General features: G+C 42.9%; 1 protein-coding gene across 5 annotated transcripts in view; it reads right to left on the bottom strand.

The window, feature by feature from the left end:
- The window catches only part of ITPR2 (inositol 1,4,5-trisphosphate receptor type 2), a 1,555,333-nt gene that overhangs the window by 1,239,925 nt on the left and 288,781 nt on the right, over window positions 1-26,627 (bottom strand). For all 5 annotated transcript variants that reach the window (XM_086920227.1, XM_086920242.1, XM_086920233.1 and 2 more), the window contains exon 3: window positions 2,223-2,338. In XM_086920227.1, coding sequence (XP_086776353.1) covers window positions 2,223-2,338 — 116 coding nt within the window. The remainder of the gene's footprint in view (window positions 1-2,222; window positions 2,339-26,627) is intronic.

The following is a 26,627-nucleotide window of genomic DNA, read 5'->3' as shown; positions in this document are numbered from 1 at the left end:
GAGATCTTCATGCCAGAGCTTTCACCAGAGGTCATGCCAGATTTCAGTGGCCCTTGCTTCCAGTTGGATATTTGATTCCAGAAGCAATGCTGAAGGTGTCCTTCACCTAGAGCACACACCCTGCCTCTGTGGCAGAGATCTGATACAGAATACTTGCAGCCAGCATGTCAAAGGAATGCTGCACGATCCATCCTATGAAACTCGCATGGCAGATTTTGCTATTTTATGCTGTAGCTGAGGTTTAGCACAGAATTTAGGAATAGTGTTAGGATGTCAGAAACTCACTATGTTAGAAACATGTATCTTGTTTTTGCTGGTTTTTGTATGCCTAACTACTTTTATTTTCACATTGTGTGGTTACTATCTATATTTTATTCACTAGACTGAGGGTTTTTAAAACAAACAATTTAAACTTCACGTCCTAGTTTCTTCGTGCTAATTTTTAGTATGTTATTCATAAAGGAAAGTTTGGTAGGATTGCTACTGTAGCTCTATAATGCCAGCACAGGTTTGCTCAGTCATCAGAGCTGCAGTCCAGCTGGTTCCCTAAATGACTGTTGATGCACTAAAGTAAGTCCTTATATCAGAGGGTTAGAAATCTGGCTCCTGCAGCTCTGGGGACCCCCACAGTTTTCATACCACTGGTATCAAAAGGAAACTTTTTAACAGTATCTTTTTCAAAAGTGATCCTCCAAATCTGTGTTTAACAGTGATTTAGGCTTAAATATTTCACACTCAACAAATTATTTTTTAGCTGTTTCCTTGCTAAAGAGTAAATTATTACATTTAATATAATATCCCAATGCTTTCCATTAGAAGAGCCAACCATGCATAGTTTAACACTAAAGTTTTACATGGCCTGCTTTTAAATACCATGCATCCTGCCTTATGTGCAGCAAGGGTTAGGTAGGAGTGACAACACTAAAGAGAAAGGTTTAGGCTTATCAATGGGGGGAGGGGCTTACCTTTACAGGTAGAATTTGCAGTACTGAAATTGCACAGCCAGGTTACACATTGCAGACCTGCTGTCAGTTTGCACTGTCCCTGCAAGGGGCAGCTCAATGGGTGCCGTAGCCCATTTAACTTTCAGACCCCCGTACTAGGGACTTATAGGTAAGTTAAACGGGCCATTTAAGGGTATGCCAAATTTCATAAAGTTAAAAGGGGAGCTCAGGTTATTTTTCACTACTTAGCAGGAGTAAACCGCACACAGTTCTATAACAAGCAAAATAAGAGTCAAGGAAAAAAACGCGGAGGACACCACACAAAAGAGTGTCAGTTCCAACACAACCCAAATGTTGTTTATAACAGCTACCATTTACTTAAGGTACGTCAAACTCTTAAATGAGGTTAGGCAAATAATGATATACTTTTAATACCTGGTAATGATCAATCATAAACAAAAGTAACACCGTGAAGGGATAGTGTTATAAACATTAAATACAGCGGTGACGTTTTTTCGTAATCAGGGGTGTCCAACATGCCACAACAGATATTTAAAATATTCATGCGAGATAGATTGTCATAGAGCCACTTGGATAATAGCGGATATTATGAACATATGCCACCCAGGCCTCAGGAACTAATCATGAACTCTGCTGTTTTAGACTGTTTTTCATCAGAAGCTCACACATCAATTACAAAAATAATAGAAGAGAACAACCTACAGCTTCTGATAATGTTGACAATGTAATGTCTGTGTTAAATAATCTAAGCCAGCTACAGAATGCTGCAATTGTGTCTCATTACACCACTGATTTCTACTTTTTCTACGCCAGACAACTACTTTGTCAGGCAGACGTCAGGAACCACATTTGGAGTAACACTAGCCTCAAGCACATGGGGTAGAATAATGCATGTGTGTGGCACACTCACCTGTTCTAGGAGAACTCCATTTCTAACAACAAACCCATCAATGTCTCATTTTGAAATTACTGATAACAAGTGCAACACAGGAGATTTGATGACTGAAATAAGTACTCAGACAAAGAGGAGCTTGTGATCCATTTACCTCTCCTGAACCTTTTCTCTTGGTTCTCTCAGGCAAATAAAATAAGGCAGGGCTGGACAATTTAAAAGATTGATTGGCTCTGAAAAAAGCTTTCAGCATTGTTCAGGGTATTTAAGAAATCAAGGAATTTGCTGCTGCTCTCCTGAAGTCAATTAATTGCAATTAAATAATGGAATCAATATAGTTCTTTTTCGGAGACATTTTCTTTTACCTGAAGTTTTTTAAGTAGTGCTGCTTCAGTATTATTTCCTTGTTTTGCTTGCTTTGCTTTCCAGAACTGCTTTTGTGCCGAATATCTGCTCATAGGACATACTTTGAAGAGACAATCTGCAATAATTATAAAATACGTTAAATATATTTCTTTAAAAGAGGGTCACTTTATAACATTTTAACTTTCAGGTAGACAATACAAATATCAATGCTGTAAAGATACTCTTCCTTCCCCCAATAACTCTCGGAGTCGGATGGTGGTACCAACCTCTTTATTCAGGTACATACATACAAGGAGCGCAAAGCATGTCCTGCGCCCAGCCTGCTCGCGCTCTGAATGCCGCGCTCCGCCTGCCGCGCCTCTACGTCAACGTACGTCACGTAGCCACGTGACGTACCGTGCTAGCGCGCTCACTACATATCTCCCTTTTTTCCAAAGAGTTATGTGAACAAGTCCTGACTCATATCGTAGTCTCTGAACCTCACTGGTGGGACCACCGCCCTGCCCCTTCTCGTCAGACTTACCGGGGAACTGGCAGTCGTTGCTTCTTCACTCTGTCCACTCCCTAGCGCAGCCGCGCCAGGCACGCTTCGACTGCTGTCTTCCTCCGGCTGACACTCTGCACTTGTCTCTTGATCTTCGTTACTACTTTCTCCTAAGTCCGGGCCTTCACCTCCATAGTCACTGGAGTGGTCACTGTTGCTCTCACTCTCTTCCATGTTGCCTCTGCTTCTCCAGTTGAGTATTTTATTGCACCTGGCCATGCGATCCTGCGACCACACGTTTCCGTCGCTCAGCAATGCCGCCCGGCCCTTGATTTCCACAACTCTCAGGGGCCTGCTGTACTTACTTTCCCCTTTTTTCTGTAGAGTGGGCAATCTTACTCTCACCCATTCCCCCTTTTCGAGGGCAGTGTCTTTTACATTCCTCCTCGCATCATAGTGTTTGGTATACACTGCTTGTGCCTTCTTCAGATTGGCTTGCACCACTGCCGGTGACCACTCACTCTTAATAACTCTGTCTTTCCATATCCTGTTGTCTTGGGTGAACGGTTCCCGGCCTCTTAATATCTGGAAAGGGCTATAGCCAGTGTTCGTGGGAGTTATCCGATACGCCCACACCATGTGCCATATCTCCGCCTCCCAGTCTTTGTTGTCTGCAATAGCCGCTTGTATCGAGCCCATCACCACTCTATTGAAGCGCTCTACCAACCCATTCCCCGCCGGGTGATATATGGATGTGTGTTTAGATGCTATTCCATTTCTTTGCATAAATTGGTTCCATCTGTCAGAGCGGAATTGGGGCCCATTGTCACTAAGGACACACTTAGGGATGCCCTCTCTCACGAAGGTCTCCGCCATGAAGCTCACTATCTTCTCAGTGTCCATTGTTTCTTCGATCTTTACTTCCGGCCATTTCGAATAACGATCCACCATTACACAAATGTATTTCTGTATACCTTGTGCATTCAGCACTGGCCCTAAAATGTCGATGGACAGTTCCTCCCACGGGTTTTGTGGAGGATCAATCTTTCCCAGGGCAGGGCGCAATGGTTTCAGCGTTTTGTCCGCGCCCTGGCACCTCAGGCACTCTCTCACATGTCTTTCCGCTCTTATGTCCATTCCTGGCCACCAATAATTCTGCTTGGCCCTTAGTTTCAGCTTTCCCACTCCCAGGTGGCCTTCATGTAACATGTCCATCAATCTGGGTATCATCGTTGACGGGGGTATGACTCTTTCCCCTCTGTATATAAATGTTCCCTGGTCATCCATAGACGGTCTTGCATGAGGACTGCGCCCAGTCCTTTATCACTCGCATCTGTGGTGAGTATGGTGCTTCCTTGGGGGTCGAACCCTTGCAGTGGAATTGCCCCTGCCACTTCTCTCTTTATCATTTCAAATTCCCGTTGAGCTTCCTCTGACCAACTGAACTCGCTGTTCTCTCGGGTTGACAGCCTCATATGGTGAGTTTTCGAGGCGAAATGTTCAATGAATTTCCCATAGTATTCCGCCATTCCCAGGAATGACCTGACTTCCTCCTTGGTGGCTGGTGATGGTGCGTCGCAGATCGCCTTTACATTTTCACTCTTGGGAGTCACTCCTTGAGCACTGATTTCGTGGCCCAAGTACGTTACTTTCTCCATCCCTATCCGGCATTTGGCCCATTCTGCTGTGAGGCCCTTCCCTTCCAGGATGCCCAACACCGCCTCCAGCTTCCTGTCGTGGTCCATCCTGTCCTGGCCCATCACCAATATATCGTCCTGGAAGTATTGCACTCCCTTGAGGTCCTGAAATAGTTGATGCATGAGCTTTTGAAATACTGCAGCCGCCGAGGCTAGTCCGAACGGCATGCGGCGGAATCGATAGCATCCGAAGGGAGTTATGAAGGATGTTAAGCTGCGGCTCTCTGGGTGTAACGCTATCTGGTGATACGCTGAAGTCAAGTCTATGGTGGAGTACCACTGAATACCCCTTGTGCTGGCCAGCATCTCCTCTATCCGGGGAAGGGGAAACTTCTCCACCACTATGTTTTTGTTCAACTCACGTAGGTCCACGCATAAACGGACCTTCCCATTCGGTTTCTTCACCACCACCAACGGCGATAGCCATTCAGCACAGGCTATCGGCTCGATGATCCCTCTTTTCTCCAGCTGTTGTAGTTCTTCCTTCACGTCGTCCCTTACTGCTAGCGGGATGTTTCTCACCTTGTGTGCCACCGGTACAGCTCCTTTTTTGAGTATGATCTTGTGTGCAAATCTGTCGAGTCTGCCCACTGAGCCTCCGAAGACCGTTGGGAACTTCTTCCTCCAATTATCCGTGTCCAGCGCTTCCTCCGGCTCCGTCAATAAGATCTGTTCCTTGCCTCCCGGGTCCAGCTTGATGCCCAGGTCTCCTTGGTCGAGCCACCCTAGGACGGAGGGACCTTTCTCGGAGACATACAGTTTGCACCTGGCCTCTCTGCCCCTGAACTCGAAGTTCAATCTCCTGCACCCGGCCATGGGGATTCGATCACCATTGTAGGTAACGGGACGTATGTCCAGCTTGTCCAGCTCGGGGCCCAGTCGCGGAGCAAACTTCTCTTCCCACACGCTCCGGGGGATGATGGTGTAAGGCGACCCTGTGTCTGCCACCACTTGGACTTCGACGCCTCCGATCTTCATCTCCATGACGGGATTCATCGTTCTTCCTCCGCCGGTGCCACGGCCTCGGTCGTTTATGCTTAAGATTTCGTCGTAAATGCAGAGGACTGTGATCACCTCTTCCTCTGCTGCTTCTTCTGGCTCCTCCGATGCTTGGGCCACGTACTTCACTGCGTTCTTGGCTGCCTTCTTCCTGCACGCCTTTTCAAAATGGCCGACTATTCCACAGAACGTGCATTTGGCGCGAAGCGCGGGGCACTTCCGGTCGTGCGCCTCGTGCGCCCAACTGCCGCATCTGTAGCAAGGCCGTTTGTTACTTCCGGCCTGTTTGCCAGGGTTGCCTGGGCTGTTCCGCCATTTGTCGGGACCCTTTTCTGGCTGTTTCCGTGCCTGATTATCCTTGTGGTGTTCTTCCTCGTCTACTTTGTTCACCGTTCCACTGGGCACGACCTCTTTCTTCGTAGCCGCTGCACACCTTCGTGCCAGTTCAGCCCTTTTTACTATTACCAACACGTCCTTGAGAGAGGTGTCCCCTGCAGCCCATAGCTTGTCCTGCACGCTCGTGCACGTGGTGTGCATCACCACTTGGTCTTTTATGAATTCACCTTCCCAGTTGGCATATTTGCACGAGACCGCCAGTTTCTTCAACGCCGCCACATACTCTTCCACCGTTTCCCCGGGTAGTTGCTTCCTTTGCTGGAAGTTAAACCTGTCTACTGAGACGCACACTGAGGGTTTGAAGTGTTCTTCTAGGTCTTCCAGCGCATGGGCATACACGTCGTCATCCTCTGTCTCTCTCTTCTTCGGCACCAAGCTTTTGTAGATCCTTAGGCCTTCTGGGCCCAGATTTAGCAGCAGGATGCGTTTCTTTCTCGGCGGCTTGAACTTTTCCTCGCTCTCGTCTTCCATCACTTCTATGAAATTGTCTATGTATTCCTTCCAGTCCTCCCATTTCATGAGCGGTTCCCCTGGTCGGGGAAGGAACTGGACTGGCGCTATCGCGTAGCCCGCTTGTGCATTCATCTTCTCCGCCCGGGCTGCGGGCAGCGTACCTTCCAGGCTTCTCGGGCTCCCTGGTGCACCGTTTCGTTCTTCCTTCTTGAGCAAGGGCGGAGGGCTGTTCCTTTCAGCCCTTTCCTGTTCGGGTGGAGTAGCCAGTGCGTATCCCGGTGGGCCGTGACCGTGACTGGCTTCCTACCTCGGTTGTTCAGGGTTCTTCGACCGTCGCTATTCGTGCTCTCGGTGCTCTGTTCTCTTTGCTGAGGGTTGCGTTGCGCTCCTTGCCGTGCCCTATGAGGGTGGGGTCGCTGTGCGTACCCTCGGGCCTTCCTCGTTTCTCCTGCGCCACCACTCCGTTCCGCCGTGCTTCTCGCAGTCTGCGTGGTGGGGGTCGTGGGTCGGTATCCCACCCTCGTCGCCACTGTAAAGATACTCTTCCTTCCCCCAATAACTCTCGGAGTCGGATGGTGGTACCAACCTCTTTATTCAGGTACATACATACAAGGAGCGCAAAGCATGTCCTGCGCCCAGCCTGCTCGCGCTCTGAATGCCGCGCTCCGCCTGCCACGCCTCTACGTCAACGTACGTCACGTAGCCACGTGACGTACCGTGCTAGCGCGCTCACTACAAATGCAGTTACAGTTCTAGAGATACAACTCGGAACACTTGTTCATTTTGAATTTCCAATGCGCTGGTGCTCAATCGCTGCGACAGGTCATTAGTGTCTCTGAAAGTACAACCAGCGCAATCATGCAAAGTCAGCAAGAGGAGGTCTCAATACCCCTGCAGCATCCCTTGCTCGCCTTCACCTCGCATTTGTATTAGGTCAATCTTTTCTTTGCCCCCAATTTTAAATCCAACACTAAATCCCTCCGTAGTGGGAGGCCCCGACCATGTCAACAGAAAAAGCAGCAGCTTGCTCTTCACTCCAGGTGCGTTTCGGCCTTGATCACAGGTGAGAAATCTCTGATGTAAGGTGACCACATTTAAAGGCAGACTACTCATTTATTTTATAGTCTGCCAGTCACTCACACACACACACACACACACACTATATACATACATATACTCCTTGTGTCTGGACATAGCTATACCTCTCTGAAGAGCTTTAACGAGAGGGAAACACAAAACGAAAGGTTACAGAGATGTTATAGTTAGGATTTAGCATTTAAAAAAACCTGGAAATTCAATGAAAAAAACGACATGTTACAGGGGTGTTATAGATAGGATCTTACCCCACTCATGATATGGTCAGTGGCATCACTCATGACATCTCAAATGACATCACTGCAGTAAGATCATTTAGTTTGATTACTAAAATCATGAAATAGTTTTCGGGTTGTAAGCTGTTACAGTGCCTTTTTGAGGTATGTTTTTAAAGATGCTTATTATCAATTAACAGCTCTGAGGAAATGACTGTGTCACGAAACACATGTCGGCTGTTTTAATTAATTATGACTTTCTGGATGAACAATATTGAAATCCTCTTTTAGCCAGTTACTTAAATGGAATAAAACAAGTGGGTAGATTTCTTCTTCAAGTGAAGGCCTGTACGGCCTCCCCGCTGCCCTTGGGACCACCACCTCCCAGGGGTTTATTGGGGAAATACTGGGAGCTTCGTGGACCCCCCCGCAGCCCCGGGGGCCGCCACCTCCCCGGGGCTTCATTACAGTACATAGATGGGCCTGGGGACCTCCCCTACTATGTCCTGGGGTGCCAACCAATGGTACATAGCGGTTTATTATGGCTTAGCGGGAGCTTTACCGCTCATGCTAAGCCATAGCATACTGTACTCCGCCTTGAGTTAAAGAGAGCACTTTGCTCTCGCATGCTCAAAGTGGAGTACAACTGCTTTGACAGAGGAAGCTGCATTTTAGCAGCTCCCTCTTTGTCAAAGCAATGTCTTCTCCTGCTGGAGGCAAGGAGACGGCTGGAACCAAAATTGCTAAATGGGTGTCCTGGGTGGGCGGGGCACCCACACTAGAGGCCAGGCCCCAGGGGACAGGTCCCCGGGGCTAAAATCTGCCCAGGAGGGTGGCCACTGGGACGCCCTCCCTTAAAATACATCTCCCCGGGGAAAAAAAACCTTAGGACGGGCACCAGAGGATGGGTTCCACAGGGTCAAAATCAGCCAGGGAAGAGGGACCAGAAGCCCTTGTCTTACCTCCAGCAAGTCCGATACAGCAGGATTCATGAGAGCTGGTAGGAGGCCCCACCTCCTTTCACCACCACTCTGCAAATGTGACTGCTAATTAACCCCTTCCATGCTGATGACAAACCCCAGCCGTCATGCACTACGGTGCTCGTGTGCTGATGACGGCTGGGGTTCGTCACGGCCCGCCCCTGTTCGTGTTGTTTAGAGCACACCAGAGGAATCGCGGCCGCATGGAAGGGGTTAAAAAAACTTAGATATCCACTTATAAAAAAACAAAGTTTACAGGGACATTCTAGTTAGGAAGTAGATTTTGAAAAACCTTAGAAATACACTTAAAAAAACAAAGGTTACCGGGTTGTTATAGTTAGGAAATAGAATTAAAAAAACCTTAGAAAGTCACTGAAAAAAATCAAAGGTTACAGGAATGTTATTGTTAGGCGCAGATTTCACTCATACAAAACCAGTGACATTTTCTTAATTATGCTGAATGTAATCCATTTGCATTTATGAATATACAGGCTAGCCAAAGAAACCAATAATAATGGAAAAACACACCACTAGGGTTGTACATATAGAAATGATAGTTGGCAGCGAAACCTTGAGATGAACCCTTGTACATTGTCTTTTTTTGTTATATTTTCTTTTTCAGAATTGCCCCTGAAGTGATCAAGTACTGAAATGCATTGGGTTTGACAAATGATAGTGTTTTTACTGTTCTTGTGTATACATTTGTGCATATAAATAAGAATGTGTTAGTAAATGGGGCATTAACACAATGTATATTCATGAATTAAGAAAAATTGAAAATAAATAATAATAATCAGTATGATATTTATTAAATTTAACGTTGTGATATAATAAAATGTAGAGTGCACACTGCATTCAACTTTAATTACTAGATTTATTCATTGATGTTTGCCTATGTATGTCTGACAACGTACGTTACAGTGTAGCACCATAAGTTAAGAATTTTGAAAATTGTTGTATAGTCAATAACAAGGAGTGCACCTCACATCCACACAAATGATTATAACTATAACCATGACCCCATGTTTCCCTGTTGTAGTAATTTTATTATTCTACTTGCTTATTTTTTTTCTCTGACCTTTCCAAAAGACAAGGTCACACAGTAGGGGGTAACCATCCTAGGTTACATTTTGATCTAGGTTTCCTTCCTCTCATTATTTCAAATGGGAAATGCCACTTTAGTTGATCTATATAACCACATTTGTTTTACCAAACAATAATTATTTCTTAATTCTAACTGAATGGCCCCCTAGTACTCTATTAAAACATTCTACCATTCCATTTCCAATTGGATTGCAAAGAGATGCTGTCCTGTGGCAAACCAAAACACACAAAGTACAGAGGGGTGAGAGGAGAAACCCTCTTCGACCTCCCGCTCAATAATTAAATATCACAAAAAGAAGAGGGATAAACCATTAAGTGGAGATAAAAAACGTGTGGTGGAATGCACCAATTTTGTAAAACTGCCCACACACTCAGCAAGCTGTGTCATGCTTCATCATAGGGCTGCTAACACACCTCCGCTGGAGATGGAGCAATAGGGAGGGGAAGACAAAACAGCATAAAATGTGAGAGTGGAAGCACAGGTGAGCTAACAGTGCAGAACAAGTGATAAGCGATATAAAACTGGTACCGGGGGGATCCTTATTCCAGTTTTAATATTAGGTGCCCCATCCAGAATATGAAACAAATACGTGGGTGGCAGGTTGGAGAGCTTATTGTGAGATTCCAACCCCCCCACTCTGCATAAATGTAGACATGTTTCAGCCAGCACAAAATAATACCCCGGCTTTCCTCAGGACTTCTCACCACTGTAATCCCTAGGTGCAGAACCTTGCTCCTCCCAATTTAGAGGGTGAAGAACATATCACCTTAAGTGGAGCCCCTCGCCTTTAGAGAGGAACCTATAGTGATTAAAAACAAAAATAAATTAATAACGTACAACAATTAAATAGGGAAATGTTCTCCATCCTACTCTATGTGACAACAAATATCACTAATATGGTAGATCATGCCAAAACACACATTAAAAAATCTCCACAGGAACATACTCACACCGCCCTTCAGAGTAAGGTGGCGGCACTTGCTTCCAAACTGAACGCACCACAGCTGTTGTAATAACCAGCTATATACTCTGTGAAAAATAAAATTTTAATTCTAGAGGTGCGGTTATATACATAGTCTAACAAGCATTACTCAGAGCACCACAAGACATACCCAGCACTATATACTCCGCCAAACTTACAGAGTTTATTAAATTCGTAAATTCGAAATGGCGGGGGAGTGAAAACAGCTGCCTGCACGCACTCTCTGTAAGAAAAAGGATGCCGTAGAAATAAAATTGAAAAACGTGAAGTAAATCCCACAATGGTCGGGCTTCTATTATGAAGAGCCCAGCCCTCGCTTTTTCTTTCGATGGCTTCATGGTTATAGGTTTGTGTCATTACACCCTGCCCAAGTACGCCTTCTTTCTTACTCAAGTATGGACCTTCTTATCTCATATAAATGAATCACAGGTCATCAGTATTCCAAATCACTGACCCGATTCTGCTGCCACCCTTGGTCGCCACATTCTAGGGTGGAGAGCGACACGATTTCCTCAATACTTAAGGATATCATAGTGGTCTGTAAGTGCTTGCAAGACGAAATCCCCCGCCAAAGTACTCAGTAATGGACCCATGTCAAACATCCCACCGTCTCTGTAATGTGACTATGTTTTTGTAGTCTGGCAACTAAATGCGCACCACCTCCATCCGCCCCCTGTGCCCCGCTTACTGCTTTCAAGGTCAGCTGTTTGCCCATGTAATTCGTCTCTCCAGCTCGCCGTGTAGGGTACTGAGCTGGCGTCCTCCCGATGCTCTTGAGGACGTCCCGCCCACGCCCCTCACGGAGCGTCGCCCCATGTGACCCACTGGTCTCTCAGGCCTCAGAGAAACACTAGAGCGCTCGTACTCGGGTGCTTAACTCAAAACCCCCGGTTTGAGGCCCCCACTCTCCCCGTACATCCTGCCACTTGAGAGAAGTTTTTAATTTAATAGACCCTACATATCTCCATTATTATTTTTAGTTATTCATTTCATAAATATATGTTTTGGAATCCATTACATATATTTTTTAACAGTAGGGTTGACACCTTCTCATTCTGCCCCATTAGCAAGTCACGGTAATCGAGACCCAAAGTGGAATGAGTAAATAAGAGAATACTAGGTATGTCACAATTGATGTTGTTACTACTTTTAAAGCCCACGTTTAGGACCAGGGCGATTAAAGGAAATTATAGTCATTAAAGATACAGGCGGGGATGACGGCAATGTCTTCACAGGAGGGTCCTAGATGTAGTCAGAGTGCACGTAAATTCTTCTAACTAACGTTCTCAAGAGTTAGGAGTCTTATTTAGCCTTTTATTTGGGGCTGGAGGGGTGGTGGAAGAAAACACCACAAGCTATTAGACCTAGTATCTCAGATGATCCCTAGGGAATACAATGTCATGTTTGGCAGAAGTACTATCTACAATGACTCAATGATTTTAGAGGCTATTCCAAGGGATATCATCATTTAATCCCCTAGTGGAGATCTGCACCCTATAAATCCATTTCTGTTCGCGCAGGAAAAGTGCTCTTTCAGGATTAGCACTGTTCAAGTCTATGTTTGGTTTGTCTACCGCAGACCAGGAGAAGTCCTCAACCGAATGCTTCTTCTCTTTGAAATGATTGGTCAATCTACTCGTTGTCCTTTGGCATCTAAAAGTCGACCTGTGTTCCATGATCCTGATCTTTACCCATCTAGTAGTCATACTGAGGTAAAGTAGACCACAGGGGCATTTTAACAAGTAAATTACATAAGAAGAGTTACAATTAGTATGACTCCTTTGTTCCCAAGGGTGGGTCAACCTTAAGTCTATACTTTTTGTATTTGCTGTTAAATGACAAACGTCACACCTTCCACATCTTGTGTGCCACGAGACTGGAGGAAGGAAACCTCTCTGAAGTTTACACCCTGTTTCCACTTGCCTATTTCGGCATTTTCTTGGTCTTGTGTAAACCAGAATATCCTTGATATTCTGGTTCCTCTTGAATGAGAACAGGGGCTTCTCAAAGGCAAGTCCTTTGGAGTTTAAGATTCTTCAGTTTCGTAAAATGATTTTTTGGATGTTGTTTGATGCTGTGTTAAACATAGTCACACAGACTGGTCTCTCACTAGATGTTTTTATATTGGACTCAAGGAGTGCCTCACGGTGACTATTAGAAGCTCTCTTCTTTGCCCTTCTCACTATTCTTGCAGGGTACTCCCTTTGCAGAAGTTTCTTTTCAAGGGTTTCAGCGTCTAGCTTAAAATCTAAGCGGCTCGAACAATTTTGCCGGAGTCGCAAAAATTGTCCCACAGGGAGGTTTTCCCTTAAGGATTTTGTGTGGAAGTTTTTGAATGGCAGACTGTTTATATCTGTCGGCTTATGAAACATTTTTGTATGTAGGCAGCCGCCTTCACAAAAAATAGTAAGATCCAAAAATGGGAGACTGTTCTTCGAGATAGAAGACGTGAATAGAAGTAAGGGATTCCTACTGTTCAGCCACGTTAAAAAAAATCCCCACATTTAAAAAATATATTCCTAAGCTTCCTCTAAGACAAATTGTACTCCCTTGTCACGCAGAAGAATCATTGGTATCCCTTCATTTGGGAAAACCTCGTCTATGTACCCTAGTGTTGTATCTGTATCTATTTGTTAATTTTGATGTAAGGCCACCGGAAAAATACATCCTTCAATACCACAATATATTTTTGAATATTCCCAACTTGCCCCATAATTTCAATTGTCACTATTTCCCAGGGGGCTTTCGGGCACTTAAATGTATTGCTCATAGGAGGTTTTAGTGTCCACAAAAATTTATCAGCTGACATGGCATTCTCTGACATCCCTTTCTGCCTCGGAATCAATACCTGGCAACCAGTATAAACGTTTCATTGCAGACTTAAGTTTTTATTATACCTAGGTGCCCCTCATTGCACACAGAAATATTTTCCCCTCAAAGCAGAAGGAGGGATTCTCTTTTCTCCTCTAACTAAGAATCCTTCCACAATTGCCAGTTCATAACGTACCTCCCAGAATGCCCCGAGTTATGCTCTGAGTTCTCCCATATCACTTTTTGTGAGCTATCCCTCCTTCAGAAAGTCAATAGCTTGTTTTAAATGTTTGATCTATTTCACGCTGTGCTTGCCAATCCTCAAGATTTAATGAGTGTTCCCCTGTTTCAACCACCCACACAATGTTTTCCTCTTTCCAACAAATCCTCCTGATTTTCTGGTAATATAGTGGGCATCCTGGATACTACAGCATTTTAATTTAAGAGTAAATACTCAACTTTGTACATGAAGTCTAATAAGCACATACATAACCAGGCTAACATAGATGATACTCTTGACATTCCCACGGAGGTAAACATTTTCCATAACGGTTTACGGTCACATCTCTAACAAGTACATCTTTTCTCCACACAAATTGTCAAAATTGTTCTAAAGTACATGCACAGATTAGTGATTCTTTCTCTACCACTGCACAGTTCTCTTCTGAAGGTAATAATGCTCATGGAGCAAACACAATAATGACTCCTGCAAAATGTCTTTGAGATAAAACCGCTCCCAGACCTTTGCTATTGGCATCTATAGTCACTTTGCTAGTACACTGGGGATTGAAACCCTGTGGAGCAGGTGCAGAACAAAATGCCTCTTGGATATTATCAAGTACTTGTTTACATTCATTGGACCACAGAAACTTTACATTTGCTTTTAGTACTTTCCTCACTAGGGAAGTTTCAATGGAAATATTCCCTACAAATTTCGAAAAAAATCCATAAATCCCAAAAATTACCTTAAGTCCTCTTTATTCTGTGGATATAGAGCCTCTTTAGTAGCTAGTAACAAACCTTTCATAGGTTTGACTCCACGTCCGCTAATCTCAAAGTAAGTTGCATGTTTTTTAGAAAATTTACATTTGGTATAAACAACTGTAAGGCCTTGCATTTCTAGAACTTTCAGTACTTTTTCTAAGTTTGTCATGGTCCTATTTTTCTCTTACCATAACTAGTATGTCATCTTAGGAAAACGAAATCCCTTTCATTTTTCCAAACAGATTAAACAAAAAGGTGCCGCTAACCCAAACTGCAATCTTTAAAACTGGAAGCACCCTACCTGAGTAACGAACGCTGTGTATTCCTTGCTATGAAAAAGTATTTGGTGGTAGGCGTCGGATAGATCCAGGGTGGAAAATACTTTCACACCCTTTGTCATAGTCAACATTGATGTAGATAGGTTTCCTTTACCCAGGATCAGTTAAATGCTATCACTTAGATCGCGTAGATCAAAGCACAGTCTCATTTTACCATTTGTTTTGTGCGCAACCACTAATAAGGCTAACCACGCCGCTGCTTCTAGCACCTCTACCATTACAGCATCATCTAATTGTGTTAACTCCTCTTTGGCTTAATCCCTTACTGCCATTAGTACATTCATTGCTTTGAGGGCTTTAGGAATAGCTTTGTCTTTAAAAATTATTTTGTGCTCAAAACGTTTCAACCTTCCATTTTTCCCATTAAACACATTGCGAAATTTCTTCAATATTGCCTTTCCCATTACTACTTCTTAATCCACAAATAAAAGGTTTCCTTTACTATTACAGTCTAATATTATATGTAAATTCTTTCAATCGAACCACCCAAATGATGGTTTCTTGCTACATATAATTTACCACAAGTCTTCCTATTCTTGAAACTCAAAATCAATCTCCTGTATCCAATCTGGACAATAATCTCACCTGTGTAATTTTCTGGTGCAATATCAGGATTCTCAGAACAGATCCTTTTTTCTTTTCAAAGTTATTCTTCTATATTGTTTCATTTATAATAGTGTAGGAAGAACCAGAATATTTGTAAACCTAAACCCCCCCAAAATTCATGAAACATTTAGGGTTGTTTCTACAGTTTTCATCTGAGATATTTGTTCTGACTATTTCTCCAACATTCAATGCGCTCTCACTTTTCTCTTCACTAGACGTACTAGTACCCTCCATACCAGTACCTTCATCTCAACACATTTTACTTTATCACATTTCTCTGTTTTCATCTTGCAGATACACAAATAGCGGACATCTTCCCCACATGTAGTAAATTTTTGTTTTAGTGCAAGCCAGATTTTACTATTTACTAAGTGGGACGCACTGTCACATCTATGACATTTTCACTTTTCATTAACTACCCAAGATTTGTCGCCTTTTTTTATTTATATGATTTGTTCCCAGTTTTGTCAAGGGTAACTTTTGCTACTACCTCAGACTTAGTAGTTTTCTTTATCACTTTAGCACACCTTCGTGACATTTCTTCCTTACGTACTTGAGACGTTCCATCTTTTAACTCTGAATCACGATTATTCCACATCCTTTCCTATGTTGTTGAATCATGCGCATACATTACTACTTGATCTCGTATCAATTCTTTAAGTAAACCTCAAAATCTACATTATAATGATAATTTTCCTAATGTAATCACGTAATTGTTTATAGTTTCTTCCTTTGGTCTTCTGTGCAAGAATTTGTATCTAGTGACCCCTTTACCAACATTAGGAAAAGAATACTTGTCCAATTGTGTTATGGCTTCAACAAACGCATTATCATCCCCCACCTACATTTCCATATGAAGTTGTCCATAAACTCCTTATCTTCCAGGACCCAATGAATTTAGTAACACACTTTTTTTCCAATTAGATTGCAATTTGAGCTCGAAATCAATAGTCGCTATGTAGTTTAAAAAGAACTTCTGCCTTTGTAGCCATGGTATAGGAGGTTCACTTGTACTGCACAAAAATTATTTAGGAGGGGTTACCACAATATAATCTATGTTCAAAGTGGAGTGGGGCTTCGACTTCATTCACCACTTCTCTTCAGGTACCAATGTAAGGATAATATAGCACTCCGTCTGAAACATACACAGCACTAGTACAGAATTATTACAATATGAGCTTACTCCGCTCCTTTTAATTATGCAGTTTATCATGACTTATGTGCGACCATATCCGTTTGTCAATGGTGACTTAAAATTAAATATTATTACACATTATAAACATTAAAAGTATTAACATTAATAAATTAAAATATTTTGCTATAATGTGTGTTAATCATCGCATGGTCTTCGCGTTGAATGCTAAAGGTAGTTAGTTATGCTTTAAGGTACGCAAATCACCGAGTGTTTTCCGCACCGAATGCTGATAATTGCTTTGCATGCTTCTACTCACTGTGCCCCTGTTGCTCACTCTACTTCCAATATGAAGGTGGATGCCTTTCAAAACACAGCGCGTGTGTCCGCTACTTCCAATATCGCGGTCATTGCCTTTCAAAGCACAGCGCTGGCACCCACTGTTGTTCCCTGCCACAGCATGAGACAGTACAGACATACACGAGGAACATCGTGCCACAAAGACAAAAGCCCATCACAGAACCAAAACTCCCAAAACAACCAAAGCTACCCTCTCCAAAACAGTTCAATGTATGGGCCGCCTGAGCAAGCATCTTTGATACCTCCAGGCAGCGGTTTCTGGAAGCAGGGCACGCAGAATGTGTGCAGTGCTTCATTAAGTGCACTAGCCTCACAGCTCCCCTGCAGCACTTCTCCCAATCATGGGAAGGAGGCATGGCTACAAAGGGTCTTCTCAATGGGACACCAGCCTTCACAATCTCTTCAGCCGCACATTTAGAAAGACACTCCTTGTCAAAATCAAAGGGGTTCACTAAGAAACACCGGCTGGGCATACGCTGGTTTGTGAATAAGGCTTGGGCACAACTCCTCGCGAATTCTGTGCAGTAAGACGCTACACAAATAGAAGTTATATAAGCTCTTTTATTATGCGACCAAGCAGTCCAGGTCTTCTAAGCAACTGTTTTCTCCAACTGACATTCCTCACATTATAAATTCAATATGATGTCATTAGTTTCATTACGATTCAGAAAAGGGGGTGGTGATGAACAGAGTGTCTGAATTAAGCAGACCACTTTTACCCAGTCCAGAAACCGGTCCCCGGAAGCTTGTTTCCTTCCCAGTGTAAGAATTGGCTTGGTAGTTTGGTTTGCCCTGTTCCCATCATGCACTGGGACAGGAACAGACTAATTTGCATATAGCCAGGTTCTGAACTGGGATGGTGCAGTGAGCTAAAAAACGGTGTTGGATCTAGCCCTGATCTCTTGACTGGGTGAGAGTATTCTGCTTAATTCAGAAACTCTGTCCATCACCACCCCTTGTTGTTAAATATTTTGTCCACCCTAAGCGTGGAAGGGTATACTCAGATGTGAGTCCCTTGCTCATTGCACCATCAGGATTCAAGCAAGCCGGGCCAACGACGGCTGGAATGCCAGAAACCGGTCCCCGGAAGCTTGTTTCCTTCCCAGTGTAAGAATTGGCTTGGTAGTTTGGTTTTCCCTGTTCCCATCATGCACTGGGACAGGAACAGACTAATTTGCATATAGCCAGGTTCTGAACTGGGATGGTGCAGTGAGCTAAAAAACGGTGTTGGATCTAGCCCTGATCTCTTGACTGGGTGAGAGTATTCTGCTTAATTCAGAAACTCTGTCCGTCACCACCCCTTGTTGTTAAATATTTTGTCCACCCTAAGCGTGGAAGGGTATACTCAGATGTGAGTCCCTTCCTCATTGCACCATCAGGATTCAAGCAAGCCGGGCCGACTACGGCTGAAATGCCAGAAACCGGTCCCCGGAAGCTTGTTTCCTTCCCAGTGTAAGAATTAGCTTGGTAGTTTGGTTTGCCCTGTTCCCATCATGCACTGGGACAGGAACAGACTAATTTGCATATAGCCAGGTTCTGAACTGGGATGGTGCAGTGAGCTAAAAAACGGTGTTGGATCTAGCCCTGATCTCTTGACTGGGTGAGAGTATTCTGCTTAATTCAGAAACTCTGTCCATCACCACCCCTTGTTGTTAAATATTAGTTTCATTACATCACCTCTACAACACTTTATTTGGGTATTCTCAAATTCCGCTCTCCCATCGTGAAAATAAGCGAATACTTACTCCTGCCAAATCAGGAGTAATTCCTTTCCAGAGTTGGTAGGGAAAGACTACACCTCTAAAATTAGAAGGTCGTAGGGAATGGATTTTAAAATGTTTAAAAATTATTAATATGGAGAACAAAAAATGTATGCCATTGCACAAAGGAATGGCATTGCCCATGCGTAATTATTCAGCACGTGCAGTTACAGAGATGAAAATGAAAATGTTGCAAACCTGAATTCACAAATCTTTCCCAGATTTACGCCTGGAAATATTTGACTGTTGCAACTTAATAGGTGTGCTTCTGGAAGGGTTTGTGAACTCCAGAAAGGCATAATTCTGGACCCATGCATACCCCTAGAACTGTGGGTGCTGATTGCCATTCATTTTGTGAATCAGGCCCACAGTTTCTGCTGTTACAAAAGAATACTAGTATGGAATTAACTCTGATATTACTTAACACAAACAAAAGTCCTGAATGAAGCAGAACCTCTGGCAGTTCCGCGGTTTCAAAACGGAAAAAGACCAAAGGATACCGCTTCCTCACAGAGAAACCGCATCTTCAAGTTCTCTTTTGCAAACAATACTCACAGCAGCTTGGCTGCTGACTTCCCCTATCCAGCACGGAAATAAGATCTACAAAAAATGACGATATAGAAGTAACAGGAGTATGTGCATGAATCTGGATAACGTGTCACAGCAGTGCTTTAAATGGGCAGGTGCAGTCAGGCACTGACTGCCTGCACTTCTTTGATTTGAAAATGAGAATACAAGCACGTTTGGGTACCAAACGTGTTAGTGAGTACCTACACTTCCATTTCAAAAGCTATTTGACAATATCAATTTGGTTACACTAGCTGTACCTTACATGAGTGTAGCACATACTCAATGTGCAAGACCACTGTCAAAAAGCACTCAAAATAAGACACTGTAATGATCTTCTCAAAGGAGCACCGGGGAGAGCGTGCTTTTCCGTTACCCGATAAGGAGCACTGAAATGTGAAACACCATGCCCCTTTCTTGGTATTTTAATCTTGCCCCAGTCCCCCACCTTGACAATTTTATGTTTGACAGCTTTCCGGCGATCACAATTTTTCTTCCGTAGCATAAGTATTTGTTCCTCTCTTTCCTTCAGAGTCACTCCACCCTGATTACACTCCCTCTCCATATTTGTTTTGTAATGCTTTACTCTAGGTGGGTTCATGAGGGTGTTAGGAATCTATTTTCTAAACAGGAAGAGTGGACTTACCCCGGTTACTGAATCTATATTCCTTCACCCTTTTTTTCACTGCTTGCACCTTACCCTGACCGCTGGATTTGGCAATTTTAATAGTCTCTTTTAATGTCCTGTTAAACTTTTCTACCATTCCATTCCTCTTCCAATGGTAGAGAGAACACATTTTGTGTTTTATTCCTCTTTTATACAAAAATTGTTCAATTTCCCTGGAAGTTAATTGCACCCCCTTGTCCGTAAGTAGTCTTGTAGGAATTCCTTCTTAACTAAATACTTCAGAAAGAAACCCTAGTACAGCAAAAACGTTTATCTCAGATGTCACAGAAACGTCTGGCCATCTAGACAGCATGTCCATCGCAACAATTAAATATTTGTTAACTCCTCTTGTACTTATTGGCCCAACTATGTCAAGACCAATCACCTCCCAAACTTCACTTGGGATATCTCTGCAAGTCAAAGTAACATTTCTCACTTTCATGGTTTTATCACTCATGTTACGCTCTCCACAACATCTCATACATTTTTCTATCATTATGTCCATTCCCCGGCCACCAATACGTACCCCTAAGCCTTTCCTTTGTCTTGCTTATCCCTTGATGAACTACATGAGCTATACTCACTAAGCGCTCATGTATATTAGTAGAAGGAACTAATCTAGTACATCTCAAAAGTACTCCATTCACCACAAACATTTCATAAAACACCTTGGCAATCACTGGAAACTTTTTGATGTCTCCCACTCTATTTCCTCCCAAAATGATCCAACTGCGAATCTGAGCAAGTTCTTAGTCCAAGTTCAATCCTTGCAATGACTCATCCTCAGACACACAATCTCCTGTTACACTACAAACCTTAGCTTCCTCATCTTTCCTCCACTCAACACAACCACCTTCCTGATGCTCATTATCCACAGACAACCTAGAAAGACACTCTACCACATGACTTTCTAATTATATATCCTGGAAAATACATTGTCTAATCTTTTTGTTGTACACCTCTTGTAACTGTTTGTGATCTGTTTGAACCAGATATCTCACACCACACACAAACTGCCTGAACGTCCGAATGGCCCAATATACTGCAAGGGCTTCCTTTCCAATAGCAGAATATTGCTGGAAGTGAATGCAGTAGACATATCCTTGTCACCTTGTTTCTGTCTTGATAATGCCCCTAAACCTTTATCACTAGCGTCTGTCGCAATTGAGCATTGCCTCCCTGGTATGAAACTCTTACATTTTTGTACATCAATGAGACTTGACTTTATACCCTCGAATGTTTGTGGACATTCCATTGACCACACAAATTCCTAATTTTTCTGTAGATGAGACCAGATGGCTAATGTATGGCTAGCGATGTGGACACATATCTTGAATAATAATATTCTGTGATACCTAAAAAGGATTGTATTTCCTTCCTCTTAGTGGGAGGGTGGTAACGTTACAATAGTTTTGACTAAATCATCTCTAGGACTGACACCTTCTCATGAAATCTCGCAACCCAGGTAGGTTATTTTTGATAGACAAAATTGACACTTACTGAGCTTTAAGGTGATACGTTTTCCTTCAAACATTCTCAAAACCCCCCTGACCTTACTGTTCCAAATCCTCACTGAATATTTAAACATCATCTTGAAAGAACGTAACATTCCTGACTGTTTCAAAAAAATCAGTCATGAGCCTCAGAAATACTATGGCCGTAGAACAAAAGCCCAAATGGCATACACCAAAAGGTATGATAAAAGATGTAAAGGATTTAGGCCTACATGCATCAAAGCAAAAACCGGTCGCAAACGGGCAGATTCTCAGAATCTGCCCCTTTGCGACCGGTATTTTTGCATTTGGGATGCATCATCCCACATGTAAAAATCACAATTTAAGGAATCTCTAAATTGAGATTCCTTAAATTGCGATTGCATTTAAGGAATCCCAAATTGAGATTCCTTAAATGCAATGCATCAAAGTAAAAAAAATTGCGATTTCGCTAATAGGAGTAGCAAATTACCATGAAGTTCAACTTCATGGTAATTTGCAAAAACTTTGAAAAATGCACTTTTGTGCATTTTTCAAAGTTTCATGTTGCGCACACACATGCCCCTAGGGCATGTGTGTGCGCAACATATGTACACAGATCAATCTAAGGGGTGCAACAGGGTGTCCTTTGGACACCCCTACACCCTTGAAATTGCATTTTCAATTTGCGATTCGCTAATTGCGATTCGCAAATTGAGAATGTCTTACCATTCATTCCTATAGGCCCGTAAGAATGAATGGGGAGGTATTCCTTAATTGCGATTCGCAATTTGCAAATTGCAATTAAGGAATATTAAGAAATCGCATTTTTAGCGATTTCTTCATGCATAGCCTTTTGCTATTCCTTATTAGCGAATCCTTATTTTTCGCTAATAAGGAATCGCAAATGGCATTGTTGATGCATGTGGGCCTTAGAATCCTCTGTTGAAAGAACCCGATGATAGGCAGATGTCAAGTCCAAGGTGGAAAGAAGTTGGCCTGTCATAGTGGTCATTTCTGAGATATTGGGAAATCAAAATCTGTCCTCTACCATTACAGGTTTAGATTTCAAAGGTCAACACACAAGCGTATGTCACCGGAGGGTTTGGTTGCTGCTACCACTGGAGCCAATCATTGAGCTTCTTCCACAGTTTCAATTAAGCCCTCATCTCTCTGTCTGTCTAGCTCAGCCACCACTGCATTTTGCAAACTCAGGGGAATATTTCTCGCCTTGAAAGCAATAGGAATGGCATTATCGTTAAACACTATATAGTGTCAGTATCCTTTGATGCACCTCACTTTATCCAAAAACACAGTGGGAAATTCCTTGGAGAACAAATTAGACATTGCATCAATTTTTCTGACTTGTACCGGCGGGTCTAAATTGGGATCAAGAAATATTCCTAAGAGCTTTTGATGTGGCCTGCTCAATATTGTGCCCCCTTCCACTGCAACATATACATTGCCTTTAGCATGGTTTTCTTTAAACTCCTAATCAGCCACACAAAAAAACGACCAAATCAATGGGTTTTCCTCTATAACTTTAAGTAGTGGGATTTCACAACTAACCAATCATTGTTTCTTTGAACAAATATATTCTATCACAGAACACTTGAAAAAACATACCATATAACTAACAGGGAAAAGCTATACTAGAAAGGAACAAACCAATGCAGAAAAATCTATCCAAAATAAACAACAAAATACAACAGACACCACTGAATTTGGCTCTATTAAACCACAAACCAATGGAAATGTTATGTTTGAATAGGATGTAATGCATTCACACTACCTATAAGACATACCAGACTTAGGCATGCTGATATTGAAAAAATATTTAGCTACTACACTTAAGAAATAAGAAAACATTGCACTGCACACATCTTATACGCACGGTGTAACCAAGCTATTATGAATAGCCCAATTGTTTCTGATGGAACAAAGTAAATAAGGCCACTAAAGTCACATGAGCACCAATGTATATTGCCAATCTCTAGGAAGAATAAAACTGGACCAATCTGAATTGCTAAGGAATGCCAGTCCAGTAGCCATAAGGCTTCCATATTTGGAGCTCTGTCCTCGGCTGTGCCTACTACCTCAATGTTTTAGACTCCTCTGCTAACAAAAGTTGAAATAACTGCAATTTCTTTTAGGCCTAAAAGTGTTTGAGTGAATCTCATTTATAAATTATGTAAAACCTCACAGTCCACATTTAGGATTTATTGTTTGGAATGCTTGTGCAGGGAGTGTATAAGTACCAGATTCTCTAAAATGTCAGAGGAATACGAATGCAACCCTTCACTTTCTTTTATTGGGTCTTGTGCTTAGTGGTCCTGGGGAATGTGTTTTTGAGAGTTCGCCATCTTGGCGCTTGCTCCAATAAATGCAGAGGTATCACAGTTAGGCTGACAGCCAGTGGGACATTGTTTGGCTAGGGGCGTGAGGTAGATCAACTTTGGCACGCTGTTGAGGCAATTTAGGAGCTGAATAGTGGTAGCTTTTTTGAGACACATGTCCCAGCGGATTTGCCGGAGGGGTCATGACTGATCTTGGCACCTGAAATCCCACCCACAGTTCCTGTGCAAGCAGCAACACAAATGAACTAGAGTTACTCTCATACTTGATTAAAACAGTGTAGCAAATAGATTGTTGATGTACAGCTTTTAGTTTCGCACTGCCCTACGGTTGGTTAGAATCTAGTACGCAATTGAATGAAATTCAAACCAGGGAGAACAATGAATGTGAGAGTAGCTCAGTGTCAATTCAAATAAACAGGAATGAGAAACTTATGGAAAAGAAGTTGCCAAGAAAGATGGTATACCTTATCAGACATTATTATTAATTCTCAGAAGTCTTTCGATACCTTTTATGGGGCCATATCAATGCTTCTAATGCTTTCATTGATAACTCGAGCACTTCTAAGCAATGCTGAGTTACTGTTTTACCATCATTTGTCTGTCTCTTATCATTGGTAAAAGACAGTAGTTCTGGGTAGTTCAGATGTGCTGACTTTCACCTAGTAAGGCTGGCAGATATCTAACTGAAACTACTGCCCACTGCTGGTATGCTTGTGGGGCATACAGGTTTAGGGTCCTAACTTCAGAAAGCTTTTTCTTGCTTTCAGGTTAAAAAACGAGTAACCATTTTATTATGTTTATGACTAATTGTACAGCAAAATGTTCTGAGCTAACTACTATATGAAGTTATTATTATTTCTGTTGGCTTAGATTACAAACCTGAATGCTGCTTTCTGTTAATTGTTCTACACTCTTTAAAACAAACATGGAAAAACTTGATTGCGATCTTCATACTAAAGAATTGTTCCCTGCTTTACTAACACAGCACATATGCTGTATCATCAAGTGATCCCCAGAAATAGCCACCTGCCAAGGCTCTAGTAGGGGAGCATGGCGAAAATATTTTTTACTGTCACTTCTTTTTACATTGCCACTGCCCAGAAGCACACATTATATAGGTGTCATATCACTGCCATACCACTTCCAATAGTCACTTTCTCTCACTTTGATTGGTGTCAGCAATAAGGATGCTTTTACTTAATATTTCTTCATACTCTAAAAAGGTAGTGTTTTGCCCCTTTTAGTCTAACCTACCAAACAGCACCTATGCTTATTTACTGGATAGCTTTCCACTTCTTGTCTTTGTCTATCCCCTGGAGGAAAGCCTCTTACCATCCTTTGTTTGGCCCGCTAGCATCCTTCTGCTGCTCACTTCTAGGACACTACTTTTGTTTAGGTCAAAGCCTACCAGATAGGTTGATAAAGCCATCTTGAGGACAGTCGGAAATCTGACCTAAGAATTTATTCTGCCTGTTGCTTACTATTGGTTTTGTGGTTGCTAACTCACATTTTCGGGCTTTCTATTAGCTGGCCTTATTTGCTTTAGGTTGTCCAGCATGAGTTTGTCTCTTCTTATGCCCAAATTTTGTTTTCCGTATACTTCCAAAAACTTGCTTTCTGTAAGCAGGCCTTCAGATCTTGTTCTTATCTTGTCACATTTGCTATTCATTCATAGACAGTCAAATTTGAAGCTCTCTCTTCCAAGGGAGCTTGGTGTTTAATTTTCCTTTCTCTGACTTCAAAGTGAGAGAATTTATGTGACATTCCTGCTGAGTATCCATGTAAGAGGAGAGGGTGCAGGATTTCTTTTATCCTAGTGCACATCAAAAAACAAATGAACCATGCTGATGTTTCAGAATCTATCAGAATTAGTACTAATGAAGCACATTTATTTGTAAATCTGAAGTGTGGTGAAAGCAAATCTTTAACTACAATCAAAACAGAACACTAGGTGATATTTGCAGACATTGTTTGTGTGCAGTAAAACCGTATTTCGGTGCAGATGTAATGGTAATTTCAATTGACAATGTGTTGTCTGTAATGGCAGTGCGCTACCACATCATGCATACTCCACACTACGCCATTCCACTCTACGCCTTTCCACTCTATACCATGCTTCTACATTCTATGACACTCCACGACATATGACTCCCCTCTTTAACCGTCCATTCTAAGACTCTACAACACGCCACTCAAGTCCACTCCACTCCAATCTACGCCACTCACTCCACAACATAAGACGCCACTCCACATGATTTACCCCACCTCACTCTAATCTATCCTACTCCACTCCTATCAATCCCACACCACACCAATGTACCCCAATCTACTCCACCCCACTACAATCTACCCCAATATACTCCACTCTAACCGACTCTAATCTATCCAACCACAATTTATCGACCCCACCACAATTAACCTCAACCCAATCTACTCCATTTCCAACTACCCCACTCTAACCCAAACTATCCCACTTCACTGCAATCTACCCCACTCCACTTAGATCTACCCGACTCCACTCTATCCCAATCTACCCCACTCTACCCCAATCTACGCAACTCCACTGCAATCAACCCCACTCCACTGCATTCTACCCAACTCCACTCTACCCCAATCTACCCCACTCTACTCCAATTTACCCACTCCACTCTACCACACTCTACTCAAATCTACCCCACTCTGCTCTAATATACCCTGTCTACAGCACTCCACTCAAATCTACCCAACTCATTTTTATCGTATATTGCTGTGAATACTACTTCAATCTATTCTTAATCACCGTGTATTGCCAGCTGGTCCCCGGTCCGCCTCAGCTTGTGCCGGTTGTTGCGGAGGGACTTTCAGCAGTGTAACACACCGCAGCGTCAGCAGAGCTGCCCCGCCCCGCCCCTCCCTCCTACATATCTCCCTCCACAGTGCGGACGCGCGCAGCTAGAGCGGCACC

The sequence above is a fragment of the Lissotriton vulgaris genome, chromosome 1_1, assembly GCF_964263255.1.
Source record: "Lissotriton vulgaris chromosome 1_1, aLisVul1.2, whole genome shotgun sequence".
Classification (NCBI taxonomy): Eukaryota; Metazoa; Chordata; class Amphibia; order Caudata; family Salamandridae; genus Lissotriton; species Lissotriton vulgaris.
The sequence above is the reverse complement of the archived record's forward strand: the minus strand, read 5'-3'. Positions and strand labels throughout refer to the sequence as shown.